General features: G+C 37.3%; 3 protein-coding genes across 10 annotated transcripts in view; 1 reads left to right on the top strand and 2 right to left on the bottom strand.

The window, feature by feature from the left end:
* LOC18422040 (glutathione S-transferase DHAR3, chloroplastic) overlaps positions 1-3,256 on the top strand; it is a 62,537-nt gene extending 59,281 nt beyond the window's left edge. For 3 of the 5 annotated variants that reach the window (XR_016054780.1, XR_016054777.1, XR_016054773.1), the window contains one exon: positions 2,714-3,256. Coding sequence is in view for 1 of the 5 variants with exons in the window: in XM_020664770.2 (XP_020520429.1) it covers positions 1,649-1,732 (84 nt within the window). In the remaining 4 variants the exon portion in view is untranslated. Of the gene's footprint in view, positions 1-1,648; positions 1,768-2,713 lie in introns of all 5 variants that reach the window. The other 2 variants (XR_016054776.1, XM_020664770.2) reach the window with 1 other exon arrangement.
* On the bottom strand, positions 2,231-8,303 carry LOC18422314 (glutamate receptor 2.7). Of its 3 annotated transcripts, none has more exons than XM_020664364.2 (5): positions 7,905-8,303; positions 5,820-7,168; positions 5,365-5,677; positions 3,624-4,024; positions 2,231-3,015 (listed from the first exon to the last, which is right to left on the bottom strand). In XM_020664364.2, exons 1-5 carry the CDS (start codon positions 8,185-8,187, stop codon positions 2,596-2,598), a joined length of 2,766 nt encoding a protein of 921 aa, XP_020520023.1. In that variant the 5' UTR covers positions 8,188-8,303; the 3' UTR covers positions 2,231-2,595. The 3 variants fall into 3 exon arrangements, with proteins under 3 accessions (XP_020520023.1, XP_088721748.1, XP_088721749.1); XM_088865622.1 differs by having other exon boundaries at positions 2,458-3,015; positions 3,624-3,895; XM_088865623.1 differs by lacking the exon at positions 3,624-4,024 and having other exon boundaries at positions 2,458-3,015.
* A 9,129-nt stretch (positions 8,304-17,432) lies between these two features.
* Positions 17,433-22,531, bottom strand: LOC18422312 (glutamate receptor 2.7). 2 transcript variants are annotated; one of them, XM_020663433.2, is made up of 5 exons: positions 22,070-22,531; positions 20,099-21,438; positions 19,688-20,000; positions 18,608-19,008; positions 17,433-17,917 (listed from the first exon to the last, which is right to left on the bottom strand). In XM_020663433.2, exons 1-5 carry the CDS (start codon positions 22,350-22,352, stop codon positions 17,537-17,539), a joined length of 2,718 nt encoding a protein of 905 aa, XP_020519092.1. In that variant the 5' UTR covers positions 22,353-22,531; the 3' UTR covers positions 17,433-17,536. The 2 variants fall into 2 exon arrangements, with proteins under 2 accessions (XP_020519092.1, XP_006826887.1); XM_006826824.4 differs by having other exon boundaries at positions 17,433-17,914.
* Positions 22,532-24,472: the final 1,941 nt, after the last annotated feature.

Here is a 24,472-nt window from a genome sequence, read left to right as displayed (position 1 = left end):
CCAAACCACAACCTTGGCCTATTCATAAAATAGGAGCACCTATGGGCGAAGGTGGAATGCCATCTTACATGGGCTGAACCCATAGTTGTGGCCTTTTGTCTGGATGCCTTCGAGAGCACATGGCTGTTCATCTACTGTTGGACTTCACCATGTTGGGGTATCTGTGAAAGGTCTATAGAGCATAGGCAGGACCTCCAATGTGCAGTCTACTGTCATTATTAGGGCCTGCTTAATAATATATTTCTTCTCTGATGTGTAACCCTATACCAAGTGTGACCCTATACCAAGGGGCCAGAAAACTGATAGCTCAGAGGTCTAACTAATGACATCAGGCAATACTTGGTAACTCCTTGCAATGCTTATAAAGCCTAGTAGTTATTGAAAGCGGGAATGGGTAGGCAGAAGGGTTTGTCAGTGGCAAGAAGCTTAATAGTATTGAAAGAGGGAATGGGAAGGGAGAAGGGTTTGTCAGTGGCAAGAAGCTTCTAGTGTGGGAGCATCATAGGAGTGTTCTTTAATATGCACAAAATATAAAATTTAATTGAAAACTTAAAACAAACACAATTTATATTAAGATGAAAAACAAATCTGTCAGGAGTATATTTTTTCCGTCTTACCATGTAAAAGTCCTGCATTCCCTAGTTATTTATTTGTCTACATATTATAACTTTTGATGTAAGATAATAATAGATTTCAGTCAAAATAGGTCTTACCCTTGCCATTCCCTGACGTTTCATTATAAATTTAATAAGAAACTTGGGCATATATAGAAAGAGAATAAATATTGAAAGAGATAAGAGACAAATTTTCATTCAAAGTTGCTAAACATGGATCCACTGTCCATTCTTTAATACCAAATTGAAAATATATCATTTAAGACTTTTTTTTTAATTGATCAAGATTAATCGTCTTTTCCCCTCAAAAAAGTATCGTGCAAGGATTTGCATCATAAAATAATCCTTTCTTTTCTGTCTATTTTGATTGACATGCATCTAAGGCATCTATGATAGATTTGGCTTAAAGCATCTCTTTTCCTTTTAAAACTTCTAAGGACCATGATTTTTGCTACATAACTGCTTTTCGTTTGATTGATATGCATTTAAGACTTCTTTCCTTGTAAAACATATATCTAACATGGATGTGAATTATACTGACTGGTCCTAAAGGAATTGGTATTGTGTTCCCTATATATGAGAGTGAGATCCAATGAGGATCTTGCTCTGGGAATGCTAGGCTCTTCACCAAGTTGGGCAATCCCATTAACCAGAGCAGGGAAACTCGGGTGGTTCACTAGGACTCGCCTGAGTCACACGGTCTTTGAACCCTGTTGAGTTCAAAACCAAACACGTGGGAACTGACCATCTTCAATATTTTATTATTATTTTTTTCCTATTCCAAATATTTTCGTATAATTTTTTTGTATAAACTTGTCTGAGTCTCTATCAAGTTCTGACCTAAATCCTGGTTTTCCCACACTGCCGATAGCGAGGAGTGACCTTTCTCCATTTCATGGATGAACATAGACCTCAACCATTTTAACTGGATGATGAGGTTTATATACTTTGATATGTAGTTCTTATAAATTTTCCTTTCTGTTAGATTTACTAGTAACTGTCTTTCTTATTCCAAATCAACTACCCTAATACAGAAGGAAGAACTTAGCATGCAAACAACCATACCAATTTCAAAAGGGAGACTAGAAATGGCATGTGAATGGTTACATTCAAAGTAGGAAGGTGCTTGCTGTGCTCTGCACTCATGATTGAGGTACAAGACCTAAATTGGTTTGAACATTTGCAACATCACAGTTATTGTTTCTTCTCAATAGAAATGGCTCTAGGTATTAATTTTAAGTTCTTACAGAATCTTGTAGGTATACTCAATTTTAGGGTTTCAGGAAGATTCCTGCCGTATGATATAGTTGAAACTAAAGCAATGCTTAAATACTAGTATATGAAGATAGCAGCCGAATATCAAAGTTTAAAATAGGAAATAAAATCATAACTATTTTATCAAATATTATATTTTAACTGTCAATATTTGAAAAATATCAAATATGACAGACTTTATAATGGATATTACATGGGTCCTCTTTTTTATTTATTAATAACTTCAAGAAATGACAAGCTAATAATACATGCAGTAGGCAAAATTTTGAAATAACGAAAATGAAGGGGTTTATATCTCTCGCTTTTTTTTCAAAATTTGAGAAAGTTATATATCAACCATCGTGTCGAAATGCAACAGCTACTATCAACCTCAAAAATTTTGTACATTTTGACCATATAAGGTGATTTTGACTGTACATGGTACAGTGTCCTATATCAGGCATGTATTGGAGCGGGCAAGACCCGAACCATTAATAACTTGCATTGGACCAGAATTTCTAATTTTTCGTGATAAGCCAACATTAAATAATGTGTGGCTTGTATTTCACACATTTGAGTCAGTGGAATCTTTTTCTGTTTTTTTTTTTAATGGGTGAAAAGAATTCTAAAAGAAATCCAAACCTTTACAAGTGAACTCCCCAAGTAGCTTGACTTTCTGTAACACATGCATTCTTGGGTATGAGTGATAAGCGTTCTTAAGTTGCTATTATGTTTTACTGATGCTTGATTCATTTGAATGTTCCCCATTATTTTCCATCTCGATCCTCATATCTAAAGTTTGAATTTGTGGCTCATCCCAATACTTATACAATGCAACCATGAAGGCCTGCATGCTCTTTGCCCTTCCTCCACCATCTTCCACATTCTCGAGGTGCCGATAACCATGCAACAAATTCAGAAAAAAGAGCAGGAGGACTAGGGTCGTAGTGCCACTTGTGATAAGAAAGAGCCCCCAAAAGCTGTCCAAGCTGAGGCTATCATCATCATCTTTTACATCAGTCAAAACTTTTGAACATTCGGTAGAGAATAACCACTTTCTCTCCAAATACAGCATCTCTCCATGTTCTTTTATCTTGAGGATTGCTTTAGAAACATCAGAAGTAAGAGGTGATCCGAGAGGAAATACCTGGAACATGCGAGGCACAATTTAGTCTTTCTCCAAATATGTTATTTTTGTTTGATTATCCATGACACCATTTGGTTCGAGTTAAGTTAGTATGGAAATGTAGGATCCAAGTTAGGGATGCCTTTGTAAGAGTAGTTCTTGGATTAGTAACTTTTTGTGAAGCTCTCGTAGTGAGCCGACACTTACCAAACCGAAACATTAAGTAAAAAATAGAACGTGAGTGCTAAGCTTTTGTGTTTAATGTGTTGCGAGTTGATAAATTGGATATAACATAAAAATTTTCTGATCCCCAACTGTCTTTTTCAGTCACTAAAATCCTTTAATGCGTAGAATGTTTATGTGGTCCATTATTAAGTTTCTGTTCCAAAATTTGCAACAACCTTGGGCTTATCGAGAGAGAGAGAGAGAGAGAGAGAGAGACATTTGGATGGTTCCTGAAAACCAAGCGGAGTTACTAGAGTATCCAATTCCCAAAAACAAAATTATAAAACACCTAACATTCCTGTTTACGAAAATGCGTTTGAAGTTTTCTATTGCTCCTTAATATTATGATAACTAGAATACCTTATAATCTTGTACTAAACGAGAACTGAAGAGACAAGACTTACAAATCCGACGCCTCCCACCCTGTATGTGGGCTCATTGATGGTAAATCCTTTGCACTTCTTTTGGGATAGAAAGACTTTGATATATGGAAGTTCTATGAATGCCGCTGTTATTGTCCCATTGGATAGAGCCTCAGAAAGTTCATCTGCAGATGTTATTTTCTTGATATTGACAGGATCAAACCCTAGAACTTCCTCCAAGTACTTAACCATAAAGGAAGTATGTTGGCAGCCCACAGTTGATTTGTTTCTCAGCAAGGATTCTATGCTTGTGTCTGTGGGATCCAAGCGTTTAATGGTGAGTGTGTTTGTCAAGCTAGCAGTGTAGCTTGATGTCAAAATTAGCACCACAAATAACCATATTGCTATCACCATCCTTGAGAGGCTACCTTTTACATTTTCTCCTACAAAAGCAGTTTATTTCAGGTATTACAATGGTTTCCATGTGATTGGACTTTAGTCATCGCAACTCGAGGCCACTAAAACTAATATGGATATGCCAGAATTTCTCAAGCTTAGACCTCAACCTGCCAGTATTTCTCAAGCTCCTTGCTTTTCTTACTGTTTGGGAATGTATGACTTACAGATCATGTGTATGATATACCAAATACATACAAGGAATCTACCGTCTGTTCCGAAAATCATAGTTCAAAAAGTCAGCCGCCTAGTTGCTTGGCGCCCTGCACTGGTCCCATGCAGCTTAGTGCAGGGTGGGGACCTTGGGCAGCCGACTAGTTGCCCAGGGAATCGCCTGGCTGGGCATCCGTCCAGAGCCCCTTTGGAGAGGCAGGAAATAGTATTTGGTTGCAAAAGAGGGCTTTCGTAACCAAAAGTGACCCATTCAAGTCTTGTTTTTTAAAGGTTATTAAATTTAATTGTTTATGTTTAGGGTTTCATATATTTTGTGAGTATTGTTTTATGTTATGCCTTTTTATCATTTTCTTGTGTTTATTTTTGAAGTTTGGCTTTACATTTGTGATGAAACTTCATGAGTGGTCTTTTCTTTAAAATAAATAAAGGGCTTGCTGCTTTTGTGATTGTAAAATATCTCTTTCTGTGGTTGACTATGTTCCTAATTCATAATCTAAATTTGAAACTTTATGATATATTTTTTACTGTGTTGGCTTTATTTGTAATTTATAAAACAAATTTGAAAATATTACTCTATGTTTGGCTATGTTTCTAATTTATAATGCGAAATTAAAAAATTATGTACATTTTTGGTGATGTTTGGCTTTGCTTCTAATTTATAATACAAATTTGAAAATATTACTCTATGTTTGGCTGTGTTCATGAGTTACAATGCAAAATAAAGAATTTATAATATATTTTTTTCTATGTTTGGCTTTGTCTATAATATATAATGCAAATTTGAAAATATCACGCCATGTTTGGCTATGTTTCTGATTAATAATGCAAATTTGGAAATTTATATGCTTGGGCTGTGTTTGGCTATGTGATCATATATTTTTCAAAATTTCCGCTATGTTTGGTTTTATTTCAAACTTACAATACAAATTTGCATTTCAGGAACCCATACTCTTTATTTAGCTCTTGCATAACTATATAACTGTCAAACTTTTCGAGTGAAAGACAAATTTGCAACATATTGCTGCAATATGATTGTCTTATTACCACTCCTGATGAAAAGATTGAGAATTTGGCGTATGAACTAACATTGAATTTCCAGCTTGCTCACATAAGAATGAGATGATCAAATTTTGTGTTCTGTATGCAAACTTACTATGAGAAAAGAAGAGGGTTGAGAACGTGAACCAGAGGACCGTGCCGATTTGGTCCCACAGAGAACCTCCAAAATCAGGATTATTCTTGTGTTCCAAACACCACACCACTATTGACGTGTAAATGAATAGTGCACCTGTAACCAGCCACATACCCATGGTGAAGGGCATCATGAACATCCATGCGCTGTGTGAATTCTCGTCGTTAATGGTGACAAGCAACGAAAACCCCGACTCAGCAAATGGATGTGAGAAGTCTACGTATTGAGAGCGATTGGCCAAGATGGTGACATCTCCCACAATAGCATCAAATCTCTGCAACATGAATATGATCCATCCATCAAAGAACTCATATTGCTGACTCAGAGCAACATTTTGAGAGAGAGAGAGAGAGAGAGAGAGAGAGAGAGAGAGAGAGAGAGAAAGAGAGAGAGAGAGAGAGAGAGAGAGAGATTACCTTTTGGTTTACTTCATAAACAAGATCGTTATATGAGCCAACATAAGGGATGAATTCATAACGAAGTTCATATGGCAAAATATCTAAAACTCTGTAAAAAACATCAATGCAGAAGCCCCTGAACTCCGTCGTATTAAGAGTCTTGTTATGTTTCACCTCCACAAACTCCTTAAAACCGGTTTTTAAAGGCACTCCAATCCTCATTTTCTTGCCATCACTTGGCACTACCCACCCCTTGGGGAAGGTTACAGAAGGACCCCCTGGGAAGATAAGTGGTGAAGGAGTATTGTTTATTGATGTACTTTTTCCTTCGCTGGCCTTTTCATCTCTTGAGAAACCTGTCTCAGGACTCCAAAACCCAATGTCTCTATAGCCTTGTCCAACTACATTAATGATCTGAACAATCGAGCTATGCAACTCTTTATTTGCGAAGTTTATATCCCCACTGAATCCTCTTGATACATTGGATGTGATCTCTTTGATTAACTGTGGGCCATCAAGAGACACCCTTAAATCCCAAGCTCTCTTTGTTGCATTGTGAGACTGGACCCATGTTATGATGGAGTTATTCTCTCTTTTGGCTCCAACACTCTTCATGGACTGAGCAAGAACCATGATCAAATCATAGGCATGGAGCGCATAGATGCTTGGATTAGCTCGTTCTTCCTCTGGATATTCTGACAAGAATTGTTGCCTGAACCTCAAAAAGAATTCTCGGGTTTCATGGGTTTTATGGATGAATGAAGTTTTGACTCCAATAACCCCTTGCATCAAAGAAATGGAAGCTGAATCCATAGAGTCGAGAAGGGCAGTAAGAGGGTCAGTGATAAGCCACACACATTCATTATTCATCATCCCCATTCTCTTTGCCTCTACAAGCAACAAGTTAGCGAGATCCATGGAAGTAATGTGAACCACAAAAACCCGAGATTGTGTTGCCCTCAACCGTTGAAGGTCTTTTCTCACAGTGCCTGTCATGTCATGCAATGATGCTCTTGTGGGAAGAACTGATCGTTGCTCAATCTTTGCTCCTACCGACAAGAGGGCCTCATTTAAAAAAGGGAAGATCCCAGTAGTGGAGTCAGCCTCATCATGAATAACATTGACAAGTTTCCATTGATGAGAGGATATTATTGCAGCCAGTGCTCTCATTTGTAGTGAGTCATTGTAGGCCATGTGGATGAGGAAGGTTGGGGTTGAATGGCAGGTTGTGCATGGAGGGTAAGGACGTGAGAAGGAGAGCACTGGTACCTGTGCCATGGTAGCTAGTTGATCCACAAAAGCAGCTTCATCCCTTGTTTGCAAACCCACAATTGCCTTGACGCTCTGGTTGTTGATGAGATCAACAGCTGAAGAAACAAGCATTAGAATTCTCCTTTGCAATTGAAGGGCGTCACAACAGAATGTGGATACATGTAAAACCATCTATGGGGATAACTGCATTACTTTTGGCTTTCTGGCTCATCCATGTGTGCACACATATTTTTGAGTTCTAGAATTTGATACAATTTCAAAATTCTCTCTAAACTTCAGTTCAGCAATTCAAGTTCTGGATTATGGAGAGAATAATGGTATGTTTGCTTTCATGTATTTTCCCTCTGACCTAAGCCATAGAGTAAAGTTCACTTACCATGTAAAACTTTAGTCTGGCATTTAAAATGCGAGACTAGGGAGGGATATATGGTAAGTTTACAAAATTAAAACTGTCAAGTAATAAATTATGATTATAAGCAGATATTTCAAGCTCCCCGGCTAACTTAACCTAGTGATTACGACAAAACACTCATATAAGAGAACGATTCTCCTAAATTCAGTTGTTGGACAGCGCAAATTTCAATTTGGAGCACTTAAATGAATTTTATTTGTTACTTCCTATCCAAACGTTATCGGTTAACCTTGTAAATAGGCTGCCTTACCTGTTGGGACCGAAACCATCAGAGTGGGGTTCATAGACTTAGTTTCCTGTCAGTAAAGGGTTCTGTATCATTGGTGGTGATTCATCATCTAAGGAAGGCTATTTTCATAGTCTTAAATTATAGGAACTCCCTATACCATTTAAAGAGGAACTCAGTAGAAAGTTTTTACCCGTTGAGGCAGCTTCGACAGGATCTCCATGCGAGTCCCTCAAGTGCATCAACACCACCCTTGAGTGCCTGGAGTCCTGCAAGTCTCTAATGGCCATTTCCATGCTGGTTTTTATCTCTTTCCCCACACGTGTCCTCAAATCCAAGATAACCCCAATCTCGTCGACTGTCTCTTCATTGTTCATGGTTTGGGCCATTGTAGCTTGATTCACTATGAGAACTAGAGCAAACATGAACAGCTTGATGGCCCTTGGTTCGAACATTCTGCGATGATCGTTAGCCATTTTGGCCTGGTTTCCAAGTTAGATGAAGGCTTTCGCTCTGTATGAAAATCTCATGGAATTTCATATTTATAGTTATCAATTTGGAGCCATTTTCTAGTTCAATTTTCCAACCGACCATGGAGGGAAGACATTACGAACGACTTTGTTTCAAAGTCTCTAAAATAAAACAAATCAATCTACACCATAAGATCTCTCTTGAATGGTTTTCAACAGTCGTATGGTATTGGAAGCACCTCTTACAAATCTTTTATTTTTATTTTTATTTTTATTTGTATGATAAGGTTTTGTTTACGTTTACCTCCCCAGGCCTGCGCCCGGCCCTGTTCCCCATAGGGCCGGCTAAGGTCCGGACCGGGCCAAGGAGGCCTGGCCCATGCCAGGGCCTAGCCTTATTTGGAAAATAAAAACTTACAGAAAAAGAGGGTCGGGCCGGACGAAACTGGACCGGCCTTGTCGCCACTTGGCCATGGTGGCTGGGCCCTGGCCTAGCCATCAAGCCGCGCCACTTTTTTGTGGTCAGGCCTTAATTCTTTTGGGTCGGACCAACCGGACAACGTGGGCCAACCCCGCCCATTGCGACCTTTTATGTTTTTCGAGAAGTGAGACTTGCCATAGCGGCAACCGTTCCAGCGACCAGTCTTCCCCAATTGGGGTAATAGAGAAAGCCGCCGGGCCGCGTTCTTCTTTAGATTTGACTACAACCCACCATTGCTTTGCAACTTCACTCATCAATTGGACAATACTGCCATCGAAAAGTTTGAATGCACTGGTAGTTTCAATACATTGGACCATACGAATCGAAGATTTGGACTTTATTTTTCGGAGACTGTATAATATAGGACCCCTTAGCTTTGGTACCGGAGGTTAGAAGGAAAAAGTTTATATCAAAGCAAAGCTTTAAAAAATCAAATTAAGGTGCACCTCAAAAATTCATTAGAAGAGGTCGATTCGGTGCCCAATTTTTTTTCAAATCGATCATCTCGTCCTCAAGATGTATGGACATGAGAGCAAATAGATTTCCAGTATTGGAAATATTGCATGTTGTAATGTATTTTTTGAGCCGTCAATTTTTAAGATTTACAAGCTTTTACAAATCTGTATGATCTACATGATATTGGAGCTTTAAATTTTATAATTAGATATGAAAATAAATTTTCAGGCCATCACAAATCACAAAGATTTCCAATGCTAAAACAACTTTTTTTTTTTTTATAAAATTTGAAGGTCCTTACTTTAATTGTATTTGACCGCTTGAGTGTACCTAAAAGTTCAATTTTTTTAGTTTTAAGAATGTGAGCCCAATGAGTGGTACACTTTTAGCTACTTGATTTTATATCCATGGGCCCGAAGTGATTTACACCTTACAGGATTCACAAGCCAATGAAACTGAAACCACTTAAAATGTATATCAAATCAAACATAGAGAGAGAGACATATCAGTAAATCAAACATAGAGAGAGAGATAGATCAGTTGGCTGGTTGTTTTTTAATTGTTCTAAAATTTGTTCAATGTGCATAATTTTTTTCAGCTTTAAATTTTATAATTATAGGTGACAATATATTTTCATGCTATCACATAGCTTATCGAAACTGTATCTTTCAGCATAGTTTTGAGATGTGCTTTATTTTAGTAATATAAAGTTTTTTTTTATGTTTTTAACCAATGTTAATAAAATTATTACTCTAAAAAAAAATATTACAATATATTTATATCATCAGAATCCAAAAGCATAGACAAAGACACGGCCTTTTTACCTAAAGAATCTGCCCAAGAGCCTACATTTCTGTAGGCGTGTCGAAATAAGCGCTCTGGCCAAGTAATCATGACAACGCGTAAACGACTTTTGGCCAAACCTTTTTGCCTTTACACCACACCCTGACGTCATGTGAGCACAATGTTCTGAGCACAGTTCACAAAATCAAGCTTGATTCCCTCCTTTACAAGACCGTTAAACGACCAAGAGATGGCTGCCGGAATCATCTCGGGTGACGATTCCATTTCGGAATGTCAATTTAGTGGATTTGGTAAACGGATTTTCATAGAACCAGCTACTTTTTTTTTTTTTTTGATAGATAAGTAGGGATAACAGCCCCTACCCATTCAGAAAGAGTCAATTTTTTTTGAAATGTACGTGAAAATGGAGAGCATGACTTTTAGCTGGGACTCAAGTGGTACTATCACCACGATTTCATCCCCATTCTAAGAATCCAATAGAAAACTCACTTCTACCTTTGTAGAATCTTGATATCAGACTTTTTTAGAATCCATGTTGTATAGTATCAAATACCTTAGTCCTAAGTGCACAAAACCATGATTACATCAACACGGAATCCGGCTTCCAATTTTTAAGAATATCGATCTAAGTTGTATGGAGTCAAGGTTCGGAAAAATCTCATTTCAAGCATATATGTCGAATACAAAATCTCATTTTCATATGCTGAGTGATTTCATGCAATGATTGTTGCATGGTAATATAATGCAACAAATTTTAAAAACCATGTTAGGGTCAATTATTTGACCTCAATCTTTAAATCTACACTTTTTATTTCTAATGAACAATCATGAAAAGAAACTTTTGAAAACACACTCTAGAAAATGATTTTTTTATCTCAGTTGATATAAGTTGTCAATTTTTGCGAGATTATTAGATCTAGGCCTTAGAAGGACATTTTTCCTTTCCAAAATTTTTAGATATCTTTGTTATCATTAGATTAATGATGTTAAATAAGACAAAAGAAATTTTAAATTCTTTATGGATTAGATCTTGAAATGCACCAAATGAATGGACGAGATTCATTGTTGGTGAGGACTCATTTTGACCATATCTAGGATACAAATTGAATTTTATTTCTTTTGGGATTGATTATTGGGATGAAGGGAGTGTGTGTGCAAAATTTGGGTCTTACAAATGCTATAAACATGATTTTCCAGAGGTATGGTTTCGTTATATTCTAATGACACGTTGGCATGAAATCATTCAATACATAAGAGGTCACTATTATTGATGTTTTTCAAATTTCAAATCAAGTGGTTGTAAATTGTCATTAACTAGACTCAAAGTTAAAAAAAAAAAAAAAAATCTCAAACTTTATGACACACCCAAAGTCAACCAATTTGACATCTAATGGGCAAAAGTAATTGTGACCTCCTTGTAACAAAGATAAATAGTCTCAAAGTATATATTCATATATATATGTATATAAAATAAAATCTCATTTTCAAGTATATATAAGATAATATTTGTGTGTTTTGCAAAGAATTCTCTAATGTCTTAGTGAAATATGCTATGATTTTAATTAATATATGATTAGTGTAAAAACTCTATGGGTGTCTACAAATTTTGCTTGACATCTGAATTTTGAGAACCCAAAAACAATATCTTATTTTTTTTATATTTCATTTTAATAAATCAAGCATTTTTTCTTTTTTTTGTTCAATCTAAAACCTCAATAAACTTCAAATCTAGTTTTGAGGGCACTCGACCTTGATCTAATACATGTGGGAAACCATGATTAGGGCCACTAAATATATAGATTTCAACACCGGGGGAACCCCATTTAGGTCTTTAGGATTGTCCGGACCTCAATCTCAATATTAGGGGAATCCTCGCTAAACATGCTCAGTACATCGATTCCATTAATAAGGGATTCATGACTAAAGAAACTCTAGAACAACAAAGCTTTTGTACTCTCGGACTCCTTTCTTGATGATTTCCCAAGTGTTCCAATAGGTTGGGTGCACAATATTAAAAAGATAGGAATCTCAATTTCAGAGTTGGAGGTTGCGATTCTCACAAGAATGATAAACTTTATTCCAATGGATTGTATGGTCCACATCTCGTACCATAGGAATCTTCTACTCTAGTATTCCATCCACCACTCTAAAGCTTGCCTCGCACAAACCACTCGCAAAGTACAACCCTTCACTTGTTTAGTGATATTCAATAGAACCCTAACTTTGGATAATCTTCACAGGAAAAGATACAATCTGCCTCAAAGTATTAAAGAATACTGATCAGAACCAACCGATCTGAATCATGAATTGGTTATCACGAATCATTATAACCAAATTGGTACCTCAAAATTCGCTGACAAAACTGATCGGTAATGTTAAGGAACCAAGCCTAGTTCCATGAATTTTTATTTTTTTTTATTATTGTACAAATTTTTTTGTATCATAATTAACCGCTCTAACCCTACCGTTGCCACATCATAGAGAGGCCATTCGCATCACCGATCCTATTTTTTTTTTTTAAAACATTGGAGTGGGATTCAGCCTCAATGGTGCTGACTTAGTGATGAGGATGAAAAATTACCAGTCACCTATTCCTTCACTAGAATCTTGTTAGATATGGGAAGAACTTCGAGTGGTAATGGATCACTCCCATATTTTGTGGAACTCCTTTTTAGTATATATTTCTCCCCTTCCAACCACACCAGAGCTTGAAAAAAAAGAGAAAAAAAAAAGACGATATATTTCAGGGAACTATGAGGAGTGCCACAAGAACTGCTGGTTATGCCAGATACCCAAATAATGGAGATCATATTTATTACTGGTACTGAATGTGTTTTTCCTGTCCACAGTGGGCCATGCCCCCAATTGGTCCCAATACATATCTCACAAATCAATTGACTACACTTCTAGAGTGTGGACAGTTAGGGTGCGTTCAACACATGTAGTTGTTTTTAGAGTGGAAGGGGCTCTCCTACAAATTATGGAAAACTTCCTTCTCTTCCATCATTTTTTATGGAAGGAAGGTCTTCTAAAAATGAACTTATTTTAACACTAAAAAAGAGTTGTGTGGAAGGCCACCCTTCCACTTTACAGCTTTTACACAGTTGTATCAACAGGGGGACATTTAACTCCCACTTATCAAATACAACCTTAGATATTTTTTCTTCTGAAATCTGAACTGGCCGAAAACCAAGCCCTTCCTTTTATCTGGTGCCTTACAACCTACACTTAGTTAATTTTTCTTTGTCCATGCTTCCAAGTAGTGCCCAACTTAGACATTGCCTTAACTAAGGTTCACAATGTTAGGATATAGATATCTCGGGTTCATATTGATATACATAATTATGGATGTATGGGTATATATCTCTTGATAAGGTTAAGTATCTAACAGATAGAGACCCAGTTACTTGGTCATATTGATCAAGAGTTCCAGTCTTCAGATGAAGAGATGAAGATGATCGAATTTATTGATCCTAGTTGATGACAAGTAACTGGGTCTCTATCTGCTAGATACCTATCTTTATCAAGAGATATATACCCATACATCCATAATGATGTATATCAATATGAACCCGAGACATCCATATCTTAACAAAACCTTGAAGAAAGTTCAGAGCCCAAGAAAGGTTATTTCTTGGAAGACCATGGTAACCTGTGAAATTTATCATGGATTTTATCACTGCTCATTTTTTTTTGACAACTTAGTATTGTTCAAACTCCAGCTGCTTTGCATCAAAGCATCTTGAGTTTGAGGGGGAGTGTTAGGATATGGATATCTAGGGTTTATATTGATATGCATCATTATAGATATATGGGTATATATCTCTTGATAAGGTTAGGTATCTAGCAGATGGATATATATCTCTTGATAAGGTTAGGTATCTAGTAGATAGAGACCTAGTTACTTGGTTATAAAGTTATCATGCCATATTTATCTCATGTAATTGTGAGATTGTTCTCTATATATAGAGGAACTTATTGATGTAAACATTTATTCAAAATAGTGAAGATGTAGCCGGTTGGGCTTTGGATCCGTGGACGTAAGAGGAACTTATTGTTGTAAACATTTATCCAAAATAGTGAAGATGCAACCGGTTGGGCGATGAACTTATTGATGTAAACATTTATCCAAAATAGTGAAGATGTAGCAGGTTGGGCTTTGGATCTGTGGACGTAAGAGGAACTTATTGATGTAAATATTTATCCAAAATAGTGAAGATGTAACCGGTTGGGAGATGAACTTATTGATGTAAACATTTATCCAAAATAGTGAAGATGTAGCCGGTTGAACGATGAACTTATTGATGTAAATATTTATCCAAAATAGTGACGACGTAGCTGGTTGAGCTTTGTATCCGTGGACGTAAGGCTTCGGTCTGAACCGCATAAATATTGTGTTCTCTTCTTTTCTCTCCATTATCTATTCAATGTCTGTGTATGTATGCTCCAGGCATGTATGCTCCCACAAATATGAAATATGATCGTCAATCCCGGATGTTCCGAATAAGAGAGAAAGAAAGATCATTTTCTTTAGTCTCTAGAAGAAAGTAAAGAGCTCAAGCAAGGTCGTTTCTTGGAAGACCTTAGAGAGAGGAAGTCTCTAGAAGAAAAGTACATAGACTAGAAGAAAGTTCATAGTCCAAGAAAGGTTGTTTCTTCTATTTGCGCTTCTATTTGGGCGGCTCTGTACCCGGAAGTTTTTTTTTTTTTTCTTTTTTGAGAAGAAGTTTTTTTTTCTTTTTGAGAAGAAACCAACCTGGTCAAATTATTTCAACTCCGATTCCACATAAACAACTTACTTTTCCTCTCCATCAATTCAAACCTGCTCCATCACTTGCCAATTTGAAACGATTGCGTACAAAAGTAAAAGCCCATTAATTAATAATGAGGAAGAGATCTTCAAGTTTCACCAACCATTCTCTTTTTAGTTCCATTACGCGAGTCCATAGATTGAGTAGGGCATTCAGTTTTTCTCTCTCTAGTCATCCAAGGTTTCACAAGCAGCAAAAAGATGAACTAGAGGTAAATTGTGATCAGGCCTTCGAGCTATTCCAATGAATTTCAATGCTTGAAGTTTGTCACCCATGAGCAGAGCTGCTTTTGCAATACCAGCACATCTCAATGCCGCGTCCTTATTACCATCCATTGATAAAACTCTCCCTCTATAACATGAAACACGCTGAATCCCTAATCTGAACATTAATCAAATTTACAAGAAACAGAGAGGACAAATATTCTTAGGAATAACTACAGAGCCCCAAAATCGATAGAGATAGTACTTTAGAGATTAAAGTAATCGATTTGCTTTGAACATTTCTCTCTCTTCAACAGAGAAGGGCCGCTGCGTATGAAAGGCTAAAAAAGGGTTTAACGATCACCTCGATAAAGACGTTAAAATTTTCAAGACATTGTTACAATCATCAACGATCACCTCGAGGAAGTGCAATATGAGAATGAGGCTTTAGAAGCCGAATTGCTCTGATATAATTTGTAGGAGCATACATATGCAGACATTGAATGGAGAATAGAGAGAAAAGAAGAGAATACAACATTTACGTGGTTCAGGCCGAAGCTTTACATCCACGGATCCAAAGCCCAACTGGCTACATCTTCACTATTTTGGGTAAATGTTTACATCAATAAGTTCCTCTATATATATATATATATATATATATGACAATCACATAATTACATGAAATAAATATGATTTGATAACTTGATGACCAAGTAATTGGGTCTCCATCTACTAGATACCTAACCTTATCAAGAGATATATACCTATACATCCATAATGATGTATATCAATATGGACCCGAGATATCTATATCCTAAGACACAAATCATTGTCTCGGCCCCGATGAATGCTATCTGTGTGAGCTGTACCCATAGTTTTGGCCATTTCTATCAGTACTTTTGAGAGCACATTGTGTTCATCTACTGTTGGACTTCACCATGTGGGGAGCATGTGTGAGAGGTCTATAAAGCATAAGGCAACCCCTCTGATATGCAGTCAACAGTCATTTGGTCTTGCTTAATAGTATATCCCTTCTCTAATGTGTGACCCTATGCCAAAGGGCCAAAAAACTTGTAGCTCACCTGTCGTAGGTGTAGCCACCTAACTCAGAACATCAAGCAATACTAGGGATTCCTAGCGATGCTCATAGAGCCCTTTATTCAACGAGGGTTGTTTGAGACACATTGGACTGCCCAATAGTTGTTGATATGGTTATCAAGACCTGACTCGACTATCGGGGATATAATTTGGTAAAAAAATTAATTAAAATAAATGTTTGACTAGCTTTTGTACTCGAAATCAAACATTTGGAAACTGGGCAAGGTGACTAGTTTTTGCCAGTTGGACCATCGGTTTTTGCACCCTGCCGAACTCGAAACCAAACATTTGGGAACTGGCTTTCAATATTTTATCATATTCTTCCTTTGATTCCTAATAATTTATTATTATGTTTTTGGTATAAACTTGGCCGAGTCTATGAGGAGTCCCGACCCAAATCCTTGCTTTTTCACTTTGCTGATAGTTCATTTCTTGGAAGAACGTAGACCTCAACCAGTTTAACTGGTTGATGAAGTCTATGTACTCTGATATGTAGTTCTTGTAAGTTTCTATTCGATTTACTAGTAACTATCTTTCTTACTCCAAATCAACTACCCTAACATAGAAACAAGAACTTTGCGTGTAAAATACCAAGCTAATTTCAAAAGGAAGACTAGTAGTGGCATGTGAATGGTGACATACGAATAGGAAGGTGCTTGCTGTCCTGCGCCCTCGTGATTGAGGGGCAAGAATCAAATTGGTTACAACTTTTGCAAAAGCACAAAGATATTGATTTTTACTCTGTAGAAATGGTTCTTGGTACAGAAATACCATATCTCTGTGCCTTTTTTTCCTTTCTATGGCAGAAATATTAATCCAAGTTCCTATAAAAACTTTTAGGTACTCTATTCAATTTTTGGGTTTCAGGAAGGCTCCTGCCATATGGCCTTTAGATGAAAGCAATGCTTAAAATACCATTATACAGGTTTGGAGCGGCTGGGGCCTGAACTGTTCCATGAAGGTAGCAGTTGATATATTAGGGTTTAAAAGGAAAGGAAAATAACAATTATTTTTTCAAATTTAGCTTTCTAACGGTAGATATTTGGAAAATATCGGATGTAACAGACTTTATATAACAGATATTACATAGGTCCTATTTTTAACTTATCAATAACTTCAAGAAATGACAAGCGTCTAATGCAAAGAGTAGACAATTTTTTGAAAAGATGGTAAATAAAGGGTTTATTTCTCTTGCTTTTTCAAATTTTAAGAAACTCCAACCATCCTGTCGAAATACAGCAAAATCGTTAACATTTCACCATATCAGGTGATTTTGTCTGTACATTGTACCCTGTCCATTAGAGCGGGCTGGGACAGAGCCGTTAATAACTTCCATTATACCAGAATATTTAATTATTTTTTTATTATTCAACATTAATAACAAGGTTCTAGCTCACATATTTGAATCTGTGGAGATCGCCTTTATCATTTTCTGTTTTTGTCTTTAAACGTGTAAAAACAAATTTATAAGAAACCCTAACCTTTACAAGTAAACTCCCCAATTAGCTTGACTTTCTGGTATAAATGAATGACAAAGCAACCAATCTATGGTTCCAATATTTAGACAATGCAACCATGAAGTACCACATGCTCTTTGCCCTTCCTCCAGCATCTTCCACATTCTCAAGGTGTCGATAACCATGCAACAAATTCACGACGAAGAGTAAGAGGACTACTGTTGAAGTACCACCTGTGATGAGAAAGAGACCCCAAAAACTGTCCAAGCTGAGGCTGTCATCATCATCATTTACATCAGTAACCTTTGAGCACTCGGTGGAGTATAACCACTTTCTCTCCAAATACTGCATCTCCCCACTCTCTTTTATGCTTAGTATTGCTTTAGAAACATCAGAGGTAAGAGGTGATCCGAGAGTAAATGCCTGCTAACATGTAAGGCACAATTTAGTCTTTTCCAAAATTGTTCTTTTTGTTTGATAAATCTAGGTCACCATTCCGTTCAAGTTAAATTAGTATGGAAGTTTAGGATCCACTGAAGTTAGGAACTTAGGATGCCTGTGTAGGAGTAGTACTTGGATTACAAACCTTTTGTAAAGCCCTAGCTGTGAGCCAACACTTCCAAATAATAACATTAGAAGGAAAAAAATAGAACAAACGATCCGAGTCAAATGCATTACATTGCACGCTCCGAGTCTAATGCATTACATTGCAGCTGGAAATTGTGAATTGATAGATTGGGCATAATATAATACTTTTTCTGATTCCCAACCAAATGCTTCATTCAATATCCTTTGCTATATAGTCTCATTGTATACAACCCCAAAGAATGTATCCATTGTTAATTTTCTTTTAAAAAATGTGCAACAAACTTTGGCTTAGCATCACCATATCTCTTGAGAGAGAGAGAGAGAAAGTCATTGCAGATGATTCCTGGGAAACCAAGCACACTGCTACCACAGTATCCAATTTCCCCAACACAAAATTATAAAACATCTAACATTCTGGTTTACCAAAATGTGCTTGAAGTTCTGTATTTACACCTTAATATTAATGATAACTAAAATACCCTGGTGATCTTGTACTAAGTAGAACTGAAGAGACAGAAAAAAACTTACAAATCCGAGTCCTCCCACCCTGTATGTGGGCCCTGCCATGGTGAATCCTTTGCATTTATTTTGGGAGAGAAAGGCTCTGATATATGGGACTTCCATGTAAGCTGCCGCTATTGTCCCATTAGATAGAGCCTCTGAAAGTTCATCTGCAGTTGTTATTTCCTTGATATTGACAGGATCAAACCCTAGCACTTCCTCCAAGTACTGTGGCACAAAGGAAGAACGTTGGCAGCCCACAGTTGATTTGTTTCTCAGTAAGGATTCTAAGGTTATCTCTGTGAGTTCCAAGCGGTTAACAGTGAATGTGCTTGCCAAGCTAGCAGTGTAACTTGATCTCAGTACTAGCACCACAAACAACCATATTGCGATCACCACCCTTGAGAGGCTACTTTTTATGTTTTCCCCTGCAACATCGCCAGTTCATTTTAGGGATTTCAATGGTTTCCATGGGATCGGACTTCAGTCCATGCAATTTGAGGTCATTGAAATTAATATGCACATACCAGTATTTCTCAAGTTTCGGAATGTATAACTTACATCATGCATATGCTATACCACACACAGACAAGTAATCTACTATCTGTTCCCTAAATATATACTTGGTGGAGCTGAAACTGACAAATTTCCCTTGTTGTGGCAAACCTCGAGTTTGTTGGTTTGGGCCTAGCTTGAATTATCTATCCTATTCGTATATGTGTGTATGTGTGCGTGCACACGCGCACGCGACCATGGCTTATAATGTAGCATAAGCCCTTTGGAGGTTTATTATCCTATACGATTTACCCAACTGCCACACTTTCGTGCATATGTTTGGTTCAGCGTCTACAGTCGCAGACATGCTTCTTTTTTTTCTTAAATACCCATAGATTGTATGTAGCTCATGGATAAACGATAACAGTCAAAACTTTTGAAGGGAAGTGCAAAGTTATGACATATTTCTTCGTCATGTTTTTTCTTATTTAAAACCCATGTTAATGCTCCGACTGAAATGATTAAGAAATCCAAGGATTGAACTGGCATTCACATTCCTGCTTGTTCACATAGGAATAAAATGATCAAATTTTGTCTTGTATTCAAACTTACTATGAGAAAAGAAAAGGGTTGAGAACGTGAACCAGAGCACTGTGCCAATTTGGTCCCATAGAGAACCTCCAAAATCCAGATTATTCTCGTGTTCCAAAGACCACACCACTATTGATGTGTAAAGGAATAGTGCACCTGTAACCAGCCAGGTACCCATGGTGAAAGGCGTCATGAACATCCATGCATTGTGTGGCTTCCCATCATTGACAGTGACCAGCAACGAAATCCCTGACTCAGAAAATGGATGTGAGAATTCTACATATCGTGAGCGATTGGCCAAGATGTTAACATCTCCCACAACAGCATCAAACCTCTGCAACATGAATATGATCCATCCATCAAATAACTCATATTGCTGACATAGTGTAACATTGAGAGAGAGAGAGAGAGAGAGAGAGAGAGAGAGCTTACGTTTTGGTACACTTCATAGACAAGATCGTTATATGAGCGATCATAGGGAATGAATTCATAAGGAAGTTCATATGGTAAAATATCTAAGACTTTGTGAAAAACATCAATGACGAAGCCCCTGAATTCTATCCTATTAAGAGTCTGGTGATGCTTCACCTCCACAAACTCCTTAAAACCTTTTCTTTTAGGTACACCAATCCTCATCTTCTTCCCATCACTTGTCACTACCCACCCCTTGGGAAATGTTGTAGAAGGGCCACCAGGGAAGATGACTGGTGCAAGAATAGTATTCATTGATGTACTTTTTCCTTCCCTAGCCATTTCATCTCTCGAGAAACCTGTCTCAGGACTCCAAAATCCAATACCTCTACTGCCTTTTCCAACTATGTTAATGATCTGGATGATCGAGCTATGCAACTCTTTATTTGTCAGCCTTATCTCTCCACTGAATCCTCTTGATACAATGGATGTGATCTCTTTGATTAACCTTGGGCCATCAAGAGATTCCCTTAGATCCCAAGCTCTCTTTGTTTCATTGTGATACTGGATCCATGGTATGATGGAGTTATTCTCTCTTTTGGCACCAACACTCTTCATGGACTGAGCAAGAACCATGATCATATAATAGGCACGGAGGCCATAGATGCTTGGATTAGCTCTTTCTTCCTCTGGATATTCTGATAAGAATTGTTGCTTGAACCTCGAAAAGAATTCTCGAGTTTCATGGCAGAATGAAGTTGTGACTCCAATAACCCCTTGCATCAATGAAATGGTAGCTGAATCCATAGAGTCGAGAAGGGCAGTAAGAGGGTCAGTGATAAGCCACACATATTCATTTTCCATCATCCCCATTCTCTTTGCCTCTACAAACAACAAGTTAGCTAGATCAATAGAAGTAATGTGAACCACAAAAACCCGGCATTGGGTTGCCCTCAACCTTTGAAGCTCTTTTCTAAGTGTGCCTATCATGTCATGCAATGAAGCTTTTGTGGGAAGAACTGATCGTTGCACAATCTTTGCTCCTACTGACATGAGGGCCTCATTTAAAAAGGGAAATATCACAATAGTGGAGTCGGCGTCATCATGAATAACATTGACAAGTTTCCATTGATAAGAGGATGTTATTGCGGCCACTCCTCTCATTTGTAGTGAGTCATTGTTGGCCATGTGGATGAGGAAGGTTGGGGTTAAATAGCAAGCTGCAGGTGGAGGATAAGGACGAGAGAAGGAGATCACAGGTACCTGTGCCGTGGTAGCTACTTGATCCACAAAAGCAGCTTCATTCCTTGTTTGTAAGCCCACAATTGCTCTGACGTTCTGGTTATTGATGAGATCTAAAGCTGAAGAAACAAGCATTTCAAGGCTTCTGTGCAATTGAAGGTTTATCACAGCAAAATGTGCATACAAGTAGCAACATCCATTGGAAACAACTACATTGCTTTTGGTGTTATGGTTCATCCATGCGGGCTCATGTATATGTCAATTCTAGATTTTTTATCCAATTTCAAAATTTTCCCTAAACTTCAGTTCAACAATTGAAGGAATATATTTACCCAGCCATATAGTAAGTTTACAGTTTACTTATTAATTAAAACTTTAATCTGGCATTTAAAATACAAGACTAGAGAGGGATATATGGTAAGTGAAAATTTGAAATGTCAGGTAACAAATTATAAATATAAGCTGATAGTTCAGGTGGTTTTGGAACAACTAGTTTACACAAAAACATGGTTCTAAGCAACCCTGCTAAATTTACCTAGTGACTTAAGGATTGTAAATAAGAGAATGATTATTTCAAATTCAGATGTTGGACTGAGCAAATTTCAATTGGCATCACTTCCATGAATTTTATTTGTTAATTCCTTCCCAAGTACTGAGTTAATTTATTAGTTAAGGAAGGTTGTTCTCTTAGCTTCAAATTATAGGAACTCCCCATGCCATTTGAAGAGGAACTAAGTAGAAATTTCTTACCTGTTGAGGCAGCTTCAACAGGATCTCCATGCGAGTCCCTCAAGTGCATCAACACCACCCTTGAGTTCCTGGAGTCCCGCAAGTCTCTAATGGCTATTTCCATACTGGTTTTTATCTCTTTCCCCACACGCGTTCCCAAATCCAAGATAACCCCAATCTCATCAACTGTCTCTTGATTGCTCATGGGTTCGGCCCTTGTAGCTCGACATACTAGGAGAAGGAGAGCAAACATGAACAGCTTGGTGGCCCCTAGTTTGAGCATTCTGCCATGATCGTTAGCCATTTTGGCTTGGTTTGCAATTTAGATGAAGGGTTTTGCTTACTGTGAAAATCTCATGGAGTTTCATATTCAGAGTTGTAAATTTGAAGCCATTTTCCTGTTCAGTTTTCCAGCCGCGTGTGGACGGAAAACATCTCACAACGATTGTTTCAAAGTCTCTAAAATAAAACAAATCGGTCTACACTATAAGAACCCTTTTAGAATGGTTTTTGAAGATTTCTACTCCCTTAGGAGAAGAATGTTTATTTACTCTCTCAGGTAAAACCCTATTTAGAATTAATTTAGGACCCCAAATTTTGAGGATGTAACCTCTTCGACCCATAAATTAATCTCAATAAAAGAAATTTCTTGATTGTATCCTCTTTGGACTTGAAGAAAATATAGTCTCGAGATTGAATATTGGCCATCCAATTTTTAGATGGTGAGATTTAAGCATTAGAAAACTCAAATTTAAAAGTACTTTTTTTTAAAAGATAGTCATCTAATAATTTTTAAGTGGTTCCTAAAATTTCAGATTGAAAAATTATCCCAAATAGATTTTTGGGCTAAAAGAGCAGAAATTAAGTATGTTCCCGATGGAGCATGATACATGCACTCTTGATAAAATGTTGGTCTTTTTTGTTCAGCGACGCGTGTAGGCAACTGCATGGCAAGCGTCAGGGGGTGCAGAGGAAGTTTACCGAGACCCGTAAAAGTCATCCCTTATTACGTAAAAGGGGAAAGTTTATATAGAGCCTAGGCTCTAAACAATCAAATTAAAACCTACCTAAAAATTTCACTAGAAAATGTTGTTTTGATGCCCAAATATCTTCAAATTGATCATCTCGACATCAAGATATATAGATTTGAGCAAAAAATGAATTTCAAGTTCTGGAAATAGTACATCTTGTAACATATTTTTGGACCGTCAATTTTTAAATTATTAAAGCTTTCATAGATTTACCCAATCTACACTATTTTTTAAACTTGAAATTTTATAATTAAAGATAAAAATATATTTTAAGGCTTGTAAAAAATTTCTAGTGTTGAAACCATATTTCTTTGATACTATTTGAAGGCGGACACTATTTTGATTGTTTAGAGCCTTGGCTCAATACAAACCGTACCCTTAGGTAATAGAGGAAGCTGCCCAATTCTTGTTGAGATTTGACTACAGCCCCACAAGCGCGTAGCAACTTTTGATAAATTGTGATAATCACTCTCATTAGTATGTGAAATCTCACGATTTCGGATAGTTCGACTTTTTTTCTAGGAAATTTGAGCACAATCAGTGATATACACTTTTAGCTACTTGAGTGTCATTTCTTGATCCAACGGCTTGAAGTATTTTATTTTTATTTTCATTTTATGCATTATTTTGCAGTGAAATTTGGTGTGTACATACATCGGACAGGGAGGCACATGATACGAGGAAAATAACCAAATTACCTATGAAACTTGTAAGAATTTTTTGTTATTATTTTTGTCAGATAAATTTTTTTAAAATTTTTGTTAGGGCAGTCGAAGTCACAACCCAAATTTTATTAAAAAATTCAAACATATTTTATAAAAAAATTAAAAATCAAATACCATTTAAAAATAATCCCAGTCGTCCATTCAGATCAAGCGGCTAAAAACATGAGTCACACTTTAATTGTGGGTACGATCACATTGTAAAGATTCCCTTTTCTAAGATCTCCGGTCACTTACCGACTTCTGAGAAGATGAAAAATGAGAAATAAATGAGAAAAAGCACAAAAACTCTTGCCATGCAAGACTGCATTTGATAACCTTGGCCATGCGTATTCACTGGGGATGGCAATGGGCTCAATGGGCCTACCCTAAAAATTTTAGGGCCTGGATTACAAAATCTGGCCCAAAGCGCTAAGTCAAGGCCATGAGATTGGAGCGGTTCGGGCCTTGGCCTGTACCAAGGGAGGGACGACCCTGCCTATTTTCCCTTTATTTTTGTTTTTAAAGTCTATGAGGTCCAGCCTGGCCTTTAACTCTTTGGCCAGGTCAAGGCTGGACTAGGTTGGCCCAAAACGACTAGGCCGAGCTAGGTCCGGGGCTGCCCCAGCTCAACCAGGCCCATTGCCAGCCCATTATTCAACTCACGCACCACCGTTAATCCTCCCTTGAAA

Source organism: Amborella trichopoda, chromosome 4 (genome assembly GCF_054954075.1).
Source record: "Amborella trichopoda isolate Santa Cruz 75 chromosome 4, AtrichopodaSantaCruz75HAP2 v2.0, whole genome shotgun sequence".
Lineage (NCBI taxonomy): Eukaryota > Viridiplantae > Streptophyta > Magnoliopsida > Amborellales > Amborellaceae > Amborella > Amborella trichopoda.
Note: the sequence above shows the minus strand (reverse complement) of the source record. Positions and strands in the feature narration are given on the sequence as shown.